At 41.1% G+C, this 9,378-nt stretch overlaps 3 protein-coding genes and 3 non-coding genes across 6 annotated transcripts in view; 1 reads left to right on the plus strand and 5 right to left on the minus strand.

Moving 5' to 3' along the window:
- eya4 (EYA transcriptional coactivator and phosphatase 4) overlaps positions 1-2,462 on the plus strand; it is a 41,381-nt gene extending 38,919 nt beyond the window's left edge. Inside the window, exons 18-19 of the mRNA XM_076756447.1 lie at positions 110-210; positions 1,666-2,462. Of these exons, the coding sequence (XP_076612562.1) occupies positions 110-210; positions 1,666-1,746 (182 nt within the window). The 3' untranslated portion in view covers positions 1,747-2,462. The remainder of the gene's footprint in view (positions 1-109; positions 211-1,665) is intronic.
- Positions 2,463-2,880: 418 nt separating this feature from the next.
- On the minus strand, positions 2,881-5,973 carry rps12 (ribosomal protein S12). The gene is made up of 6 exons (XM_076756448.1): positions 5,934-5,973; positions 5,765-5,811; positions 4,782-4,898; positions 4,479-4,581; positions 3,902-4,003; positions 2,881-2,968 (listed from the first exon to the last, which is right to left on the minus strand). Exons 2-6 carry the CDS (start codon positions 5,776-5,778, stop codon positions 2,906-2,908), a joined length of 399 nt encoding a protein of 132 aa, XP_076612563.1. The 5' UTR covers positions 5,779-5,811; positions 5,934-5,973; the 3' UTR covers positions 2,881-2,905.
- Positions 4,238-4,320, minus strand: LOC143337047 (small nucleolar RNA SNORD100). The gene has a single exon (XR_013078701.1). It is a non-coding gene; the product is annotated as a small nucleolar RNA SNORD100 (small nucleolar RNA).
- Positions 4,652-4,736, minus strand: LOC143337048 (small nucleolar RNA SNORD100). Its single transcript, XR_013078702.1, has one exon. It is a non-coding gene; the product is annotated as a small nucleolar RNA SNORD100 (small nucleolar RNA).
- Positions 4,992-5,068, minus strand: LOC143337042 (small nucleolar RNA SNORD101). Its single transcript, XR_013078697.1, has one exon. It is a non-coding gene; the product is annotated as a small nucleolar RNA SNORD101 (small nucleolar RNA).
- Positions 5,974-6,944: 971 nt separating the features above from the next.
- Positions 6,945-8,891, minus strand: LOC143336568 (SH3 domain-binding glutamic acid-rich-like protein 3). Its single transcript, XM_076756794.1, has 3 exons — positions 8,708-8,891; positions 8,318-8,485; positions 6,945-7,196 (listed from the first exon to the last, which is right to left on the minus strand). Exons 1-3 carry the CDS (start codon positions 8,750-8,752, stop codon positions 7,134-7,136), a joined length of 276 nt encoding a protein of 91 aa, XP_076612909.1. The 5' UTR covers positions 8,753-8,891; the 3' UTR covers positions 6,945-7,133.
- Positions 8,892-9,378: the final 487 nt, after the last annotated feature.

The raw sequence follows: 9,378 nt of genomic DNA on the forward strand, positions 1-9,378 counted from the left end.
GTGTGTGAAAGAGGAAGCCTCCTCTCCTTCACCTTATCCTCCTCATGTGTTTTATTTGTATCTAAAGAACAAATGAAAAACCTGTGAAAGCCCATTTGTTTGTCTCCAGGCAAAGAGAGCTGTTTTGAGCGTATAGTCTCCCGCTTTGGCACTAACATTACATATGTTGTGATTGGCGATGGGAAGGATGAAGAGCATGCGGCCAGCCAGGTAAACAAACGACGTCTGAACTCTGACCCCTCTGACCTTGTGACCCTCCTTCCTCCCCCTTGTTTATTTGTTTTTTGCAGGAAAAGAGAGTTGCTTTGAGCGCATAATGCAAAGGTTTGGCAGGAAAGTAGTGTATGTTGTAATTGGGGACGGTGTGGAAGAGGAGCAGGCGGCCAAAAAGGTAATGGACCCGCAACCTCACCGTGACCCCGCCTTCTCCTCACAGTGTGAGCTCTGATTGGACGAAGCCTGCCTTTCTTTGCTGTAGAGGTTTTGTGTTGGTCGTCTACTTTTTTCTGTTGCTGTTGCTTTTTGTATGTTTGTTTTAATGGAGGGACAGGGAGCTTTTGATTGCAGCTGTCAGAGTGGAAATTTGAGACTGAAGCTTGGCTGATGTACATTTTTGCACCTACTTTTGAAAGTCAAACAAATTTGTGTGCACCCTGCAGCTGAATTATCAAAATGAAATGCGTTGCTTTGGATTACATACTTCTAAACGCGACGTGATCTGTGTCACATTTGACAGTGAAAATAAATGGCTGCCCAAAATGTACAGTGATTGAGCTTTAAGCAGTCTCATTTGTTTAAATATATGCTGGGTTTTATCCAGGACTGTGTGGAGTCTCGTTTTATATTGATGCTGTAGTTCATGGGAGAGAAAAGTAGAGCTATATCACAACATAAAAAACAAAAAAAATAGTGATATACTCGTATCCATAGAAGTAGGACATGTTTCCTTCAGTGTGAACCTAAATCCCATCTCTTCTCCAGTTTTGGGTTTCACTCTTAATGCCGGGTGCTGGGATTGCGAAAGGAATACTTTGACATTATGGGAAATGTGCATTTTCCTTTTCTTTCTGAGAGCTGAGAAGAGAAGATTGATACCACGGTCTTATCTGTCTTAAACATACAGCCACAGCTGCAGTTAGCCTCACTTTAACTAGATGTTTTATGGATTAGTGAAGTTATTCTGGTTGTCTGGGAGCCACCTGGTGAAAACAGGAGCTGCTTAACATTCATAAAGTCTCACCATCCCCTTGTAAAACCACAAATCATCATTTAGACATTTTTGGACCGATTAAATTCAAATAAACCATGTTAGTTTATGAGCTTTCGAGGTGGATCCTTACAGAGCCAGACTAGCTTTTTTCCGCATTTCCACTCTTTGTGTAAAGCTAAGCTAATTGCTGATAGCTGTAGCCTGATTGAGCTGGCAGATACTAGTTTGATATTGATCTTCTCATCTAAATTAGCATAATCATATTATCACAAGCACATTTCCCAAAATGCTGAGCTCTTCCTTTAAGCCTTAGGATTGCATGGATTTTGTTTGCAGTGCTTTTGCAAAGCAAGCAGCTACAAGCTACTGTAGAGTAGCTTGCATGTCTTTAGGTGGTGGTACACGGCTGTGAAACAGTTCTGCTGGATTTAACCGTGTGTGTTCTCTCCCCACAGCACAACATGCCTTTCTGGAGGATATCCAGCCACTCTGACCTGCTGGCACTACACCAAGCACTGGAGTTTGAGTACCTGTAACTATTTTAGCAATATGGACTCATGCAATGTTACCATGGACATGGTCAGCCAGGCAGCCCCCTTCTTTTGTATAACTATTTAAGAACAAACAATACACTGCAACTGTTTTTGTGATTTTATTTTTTTGTCTTGTTTTTTCGAACGTCTGGATTTACAAACTCTGAACGGTCTTAAGAAGCAAAAGGAGAAGTGAAAGGAGGTGAAAGAACAGTGGGGTTAAGACATGACTGAACTACCCGGCTCAGCCGCCCCTGGCCTCGATGCTGGGAACCGACCGCTGTGAAAACCCTGTCTACTGTCCTTGCAGCTGTAGCAGACTGACGGCCTGGAAAGGCTAAAACCCTCCCTTGGTCTGGAGGGGGTGTTTTTTTGGCAACTCCGTGATGTTTGGTTTGTTCTGGAGCACCTAGGCTAGTATCAGGCCTGTTGTGGGCCACCTGGGACGAACCATCTTCAAAAAATAAAAATAAAAAAAAAGAGTGCTTCTCTGTACAGGCAGCGTTATGTGTGCGGGGAAAACAGCTGCTTTTTTTTATGTTATGTTTTTTCCCCCCCCTGGTGGTATAATACTCACAACAATGCAGTCTGTGGCAGAAACTTGTGTAAATTATTTACAATAAACTTAAAAAAGGGCAGTGGTGGATGTTTTTGTCAAGGAAATTAAAATTTGGGGGTTTCTTTTTTTTTGCCTCTGGATTTTTGTAATTTTTTGGGGAGGGGAGGGTAGGGGGTTGGTTGAGGATGTGCGTCATGATGTGTTGTGCCTTAATGTGTTTGAATGTCTTTATTCAGAAATGTCTATGTATGTAGATATAAAGGAGAAAACCTATCCAAATGACCCACGCATCTTGTCTTCCCTAAACAGATTCATGACTGAACTTCAGATAACCAAATATAAACAGTGCTGCATGTCACTGAAAATACTTTCTCCTGTTAGTCATTGGCAATGCACCGGTCTGTTTAAGTTAATAATACTCAATACCAGAATTATTATATTGTAAGTTTTGCACACATGAAACTGTTTCATATCAGAATACACCATGATTTTAGAGTCATTGCCAATTTTAAATTCACAAATCACTGGAGGTCAGTTAAATATCCAAATGAGTAAAGGAAACACTTAAAGACTAGAGCTTAATTTCTCTTTTTTATTGACACCTTATTTCTTGCTTTTGAAGTATTCCTCAATCACATCCTTGGCTTGAGACTCCTTGCCATAATCCTGCAGACAGAAAAATACAGTTTGATATTAGCTGGTATCAATACCACAGGCCGACTCAGCTCATCACATACCTGTCAGTGTACGTCAGCCAAAAAGCACAAGACACGTCAGTACTAATGTGTCTGTGGTCATTCAGAAACAGTAGTTATAAAAAGGAGCCCTGTGCAGTTTTCATGTCACATTCAGTGTTACTCAAAACTGACAGTTTGTATCAATGAGATCTAACAAATGTAGAGAGCATTTACACATTTAACACAATTTTAAGCTGTGACACTGGAGAAAGGTCTGGCTGGCTTATGCCCACAGTCTACATCAGACTACTCACTAGTGTGGTGCATGAGCTCAACAAAATGGGAGAAAAACGGGTCAATTGCTACTGGAGGTCAAAATCTCAAGGAACCTTTAAGAAGTAATACTGAAACAACTGGCACCAGCCTGCCAGCCACGAAGGACTAACAAGTTCAATTTAACAGTACACATGACACGACTATACCACCTCTGCTTGTTCCCACAATTTGCAGCGACTGTAAAGGTATGCTGCTTTAAGTAAGTGAAATATTCTCACTAAAAATACATTTGTGGTCCCCGTCTCATTAAAATCCAGCGGAACGAGTGGAAAATTCAGCTCGACCTCTTAATAATTTAATAAACTACGAATGATGATCTGAAAAAGACGGTGATGAGCTGTCAATCATGTGTTTCTATATGTAGCCATTCTTAGGGACCCCAGACACCACAGACAGATGACGGGGCTCGTACCCTGGCTGTCATTTAGCCAAGATTTATCAACAACAGCTGCATGGCACAAGGCACATGCACCTGCACTTGCACTTGCTTGGCAGACCTAGTTATAAGTCTTAAAGTCTCTAACGTAATACTAATAAGCAAAAATACTAAGGCACCTAGATACCCCTGCAAAAGAGCATCATTTACCTTGACAACGACACAACTGCAGCCCACAACCTTGCGTGGTTTGCCCTCACGGTCGATCTTGCACAGACCAACCCACTCCCCGAGCTTCTTGTTGTCATCAACCTGCAAATAAAACAGCATCTTTTAAACTTGTGCCACACCTATCTTTAAACACTTTCCCAAGATGCAGAGTGAAAGTGGCAACTTTGGAAAAGAAACTTTTGAACATAATTACAATCTTGCAAATGACTTGTGATAAACTACTAACTAACGTGCATTTAAGTGTAGAGACTGATGCCTACACAGTTTTTAAACAATACTTGTGCAGTGAGCTAAGTGGTAGCAATGTGGGTACTCTGCATCTCAGACAGAAATTGGGTAACAATGGCAATCTCCTCACAGTATTCAGTAGAGGGAGCCAAATTATCATCAGTGATACAGCAGTACATGACACAACAAGCTACCTTTAACACATCTGTCAGTACACAAACCTGAAACAGATTTTATACGTGAACTTGGAAATAAAGCATTTCTTCTCTCTATATCCCTCACAGCTGAATCCATCCTAAATTGGTCTGGTCTTCAGCAGGGTCATTACCTTTATCAGGTTGATCTGATGCTCAGCGCAGAGGGCCTCCACCAGCTTGACGTACATGGGCTCGTCGCAGTTGGCGGCAAGGGCACAGAGATGGGCCTGACGCCTGAAAAAGAACAAGGACTTAACTTTCAGCAAGGGGTTACGCACCATTTACACATTTTAAAGTCTGGCAGCATATCTCAGACAGAAATTGGGTAACAATGGCAGGTCTCCACATATAAGTTCAGTAGAGGGAGCCAAGATATCATCAACGACACATGTACTAAAGACAAACAAAATATTGAAGTAAAATTTTTTACACACTTGTCCAGGGCCTTGGCAGCCTCACGGATACCACGGGCAAGGCCATCGTGGATGAGTGCGGTCTTGAGCACTTCAGGGAGAGCGGTGTTGACATCCATGACACCTCCAGCAGCAACGCTATCAAAAATGGGTGGACATGAAAAAAAAAAAAAAAATTACAATTTGACCAAAATGGGGATGACAAATCAGTGACTTCAAGTTGAGCTTCCAGCATGTCAGAATTGGGATCTCACTCATTGTTGAGTGAAGGGGTATCCGACAAAAGAATGTAAAGTCATCATTGAAGCACCAGAGAGCTCACTTAATGAGGAATGGCACATTTAAAAGTTGTGTTCTTCACAACAGCTGACCCTTCAATATCAGCGGGGTGACAAATGCAGCACTGCTCCAGACAAGTTCTTCACATTTACCAAGATATTTGTACTGAGGCTTTTGGTGATGAATCCCTATTAAGTTCAATTGTGAAAACAGTATTACTGACAGTACTTGCTCCACCTACTAGTTAGAGTTTTCCAACATCTAATGCTTGTTTCAATACATTTAGCATGTGCTATTAAACTGCAGCGTTTTAGGCTGTATGGTCTTTAAATTCATATAGCGATCATTCAAAACTGCTACATTTCATGTTACACGAAAGACCTCTCTCAGTTCTTGACTGGGTTTATCAAAAGCAGAGCAAGCTCACCATTCACTGATTTAACCATCGCTCCACTCGGTTACTGTGCTCCTTATGCAGATATCAAATGTCCCTTAAACTGCTAACCTGCAATTCGGCTAAGCTAGCCAGTTAGCTCACGTAAGATAACAGCCTCCCAAATCACCGCACCAGTCACTGTGGTCAACCGGTACACAGAACAATGCAAAATTTCACCATCAACACAACTTCTCACACAAAGTCGGTTCTTGTTAGCGAAAACTTCGCCGTTTGAAGTATCCTGGCTAACACTGTGTGGGCTAACGGCACATATAAGCATAATGCTCACCCTTCCTCGGCCATTGTTGATTTATGATGGATGCTTTACTTAAAGTTCTGCAATAAAGAACAGATATGAAAAGAAAGTTATCATCCATTGTAAAGAGATCATTGTAGTGAATTTATAAATTGCGATGTTTGATTAATCCAATAGATTGTGCCAGTGGTTGAAAACGCACCCAAGCCTCCTCTCGGACAGCGGGTAAAGAGGACGTCATAGGCCCGCGACATCGGTTTAATACCACCAGGCCCCATCCGCTCCATACAGTGGTGTCCTATCTGCTGCCTGTTTTAGTTACAGTTGTGAGAGCTTTTTGTGACAAGTCAAGTCAAAATTTTACTTTTCTGGCCCAAACTCACAATTTACCTCTGGGGGCCCCGGAATCTCCCTCTGTGTTCAATATTGCAGAAATGAAGAGAACATTATGAAATAATCACATACAGAAAACAGACAAAAAATGTAATGTAACTGAAAGTGTAAAATAATCCCAAATTTAGATTTTTACTGTCTTAAAATGCAACTCAGTTTTAGGAAATGATTGTTATTATTTTTGCTCTCTTGTTTCTTTTTCACAACAGAAGAAATTGTAGGGTATAAGTGCTAAAATCACTACTTTTAAATATTCCAAAGTCCTTGAATCAATGAGCTCAGTGTGACCTTTTTCATCAATGTAAAGATGAAAAAGCCCCCCCCCCCTATTCTATATACAATTACTTTATGGTTATTTCAGGCAGAAAAGAGGCAAATGTGGTTAGACCATTTGAATATAAGTGTGGCTGTGTGTAGGTTTGGTGACACTTTCAGATGTAAGTGCAAATATGATGTATTGCTGTCCTGATTTCTCTGATCTGACAAGTTAATTAAGTTTACTCACTGAGCTCTTCTAACAGCAAAACACTGGCTGGCCACAATGTTCAGTGTTACACAGTCTAGAAGAATAGTTTCTTCACATCACTGGTGAAATTGCAGGTACCTTTGTGTACTAGCCATTCACTGACAAAATTCATGTCAATGAGTGCAACAGACAGAGCTCAAGCTTTATTTTACTTTCACCTCACTGCCAAATTTACATTTCTTTGAACGCTGCACATCATTCATCAAACACGAATAAGACATTTGTCATAAACAAATGAAAGGAAACAGAAATGTTAATACAGTTTTTTTTTAATTGATATTTTGTTTACTTGTTTAACTACAGGATGTAACCAGACATTGTGCTGATTATGTGACTTCACGTATTTCTTGCCAGGGTCACTTTCATGGCTTGGTTCTTTTTGATAGTCCAGAATTTTTCTTCAAACTTTTCATACATGTGTAGATATTGCCGTGATCATGTGGCGATGCAGTTGAGTCGTCCCACAGCTGGTCTCCTTTCCTTTCAGAGTTTGAGAAACAACTCTAATTCACCTGCTTCGACTGCCATGTCAAATGCTGCATAGTCCTGAAAGAAAGAAAATGTGTTGGAGGTCAGAGTCAGAAGTGCTAGTTGGATGTTCAAACAGTGTCTGAAACCCTCTCCTTTCTCTTTGTCCAATAATTTCTTCCCAAAACCAACAATCTGACAGCAGGCAGATCAGGTGTGGCTGTCCAGAACAGCTATGTAGCCTTCAGATGTGGTGAGACATGTTGAGTGTAACCCTGAGTTTAGACATAGAGGGGCCTTGGGCATTGATACTCACAGTAGCTAACATGTTCATTATGACAAAGTACAGCAGAATCTCATGGGGGTGTCTTTGGGTCTGCAGGTATTTTACAATACTATTTTATTTAGTGATAAAATGGTATTCAGTTTCAGTTTTGACCTGATAATGGCGCTGAATGAAAAGTCATTACAACTCCTCATGTGTGAAAACATGAATGTCATTAATGTCAACCAACTGCTGGCACTAAAGGTCACAGGATTCCCTGGGGACCATGAACGGTAAGAGAAAATCAAGTCAATCCATTGAATAGTCGTCGATATATTTCAGCCTGGGCCAATGTGGTGGACAAATTGACCAACTGACTATCATTGCCATCCTTGCTGCGAAAAATTCTAATGTTTGAGGGCATAAAATGTAACTCTGTTTGCACCTCTTCACAGGAAATCTGTAAGGCTGAAACCTAGAACAACATCTCTGTCAGAGCAATGAATGAATGAATGAATACTGAAATGACTGTCAATACCTCCAGGAGCAACCTGGTGTGTGTGTTGGGGGAGTGATTAGGGTGTGTGCATACCTGTGTGAGTGCAACATATCTGTGCATGTGAAAAGAGTCAAACTGTGTGCACATCTGCATGCATTTCTGATGTCTGTGTATGTGTGTGTGTGTGTGTGTGTGTGTGTGTGTGTGTGTGTGTGTGTGTGTGTACGCGCAAACCTGTGTGTGGTTTAGCATACTGTAAATATTTATTTAATTCCTGCGTCTACGCCTCTTGACAACCAAGTGTGTTTTTTTTCCTGGGAGAAATGCAGCAAGTGCGTAAATGATTAACATTCAGTCATAACTCCATTAGTTTTGAGGTGTTACGTCGTCATTGTGTCTTATGTTTACTTCTGCAGATTGTTGTGTGAGACTTACCCCACAGTAGACGTCCCCATTGCATATCTGAGGGGGCAGGGCAGTCGGGTTCCCTGCTATTTTCCTCATTAAGTCCTTGTCATCAGAATTCTGAGCAATATCCACAAGTTTGTGGGGGATCTTCTTTGATTCCAGGATATCTATTATTTTTTGCTGGTGTTTCTTCAGCTGGAGAGGACAGGACAATTCATGTGTAGCTCTATGACCGATATTATTATTCCAAGTTCTATTTCACACCAAACTTCAAATTCACCGTCTACAAAGAACAGCTACCGTTTGTACAGAAATGAAATGTATATACTGTATATACAGACATGTATACGATGTCAGTGTACTAACAATATGCCTATACAGGTAAAAGAATGAAGCAAGTAAGACTGTATACTGTACCTCGATGGAGCCGCTCACGCTGGTATAAAAGACTTGGACGGACATATCTGCTATTTTAAAATTCACACCTTGTTCTAGACGCACCTGCACACAGAGACAGGCTGAGAGAGGTGCAGAGAGAAGTAGACAGAAAGAGAATGATCCTGTATCCTCAGTGCAGGTATGTGGAGCTGCTGCAACAGCAGACAAGGTGAGCAGGTTTGGACATGGCTTACCTGCCTGCATGGGCACACCCACGTCTACAGCCAGCAGTTCCAGTTGTAGCTTGCCTGCATCAATTGTGAAAGCACAGACACAAACACACACACACACGCATGCGCACACATGCATACACACACATTCGTACCTCTGTTCTTGTGAGGACACTCATTGACAAAATGCACTCTTAAGCCCCTTACTCTGACCTTATCCATCAAAACGAAGTGTGTAGCCTGAACCTGAACCTAATTCTGTCCTCATCTTTAAAACCAGCTCTTAACCTGTGTGTAGGTTATGATGAGGTTACTATTAATCATTATCATGGTCATTACTTAAAAGATTCACACAAATTAAGAATTTATTGCTTTATTTGATGCATATCATATCTCAGTTGATGTTTTGGTCAAGGTGTTATATAAATACTGTGAAGATATCAGAACACTCAGTCGACTGAGAAATGCATACAGTCACCA

Source organism: Chaetodon auriga, chromosome 18 (assembly GCF_051107435.1).
Source record: "Chaetodon auriga isolate fChaAug3 chromosome 18, fChaAug3.hap1, whole genome shotgun sequence".
Taxonomy (NCBI): domain Eukaryota; kingdom Metazoa; phylum Chordata; class Actinopteri; order Chaetodontiformes; family Chaetodontidae; genus Chaetodon; species Chaetodon auriga.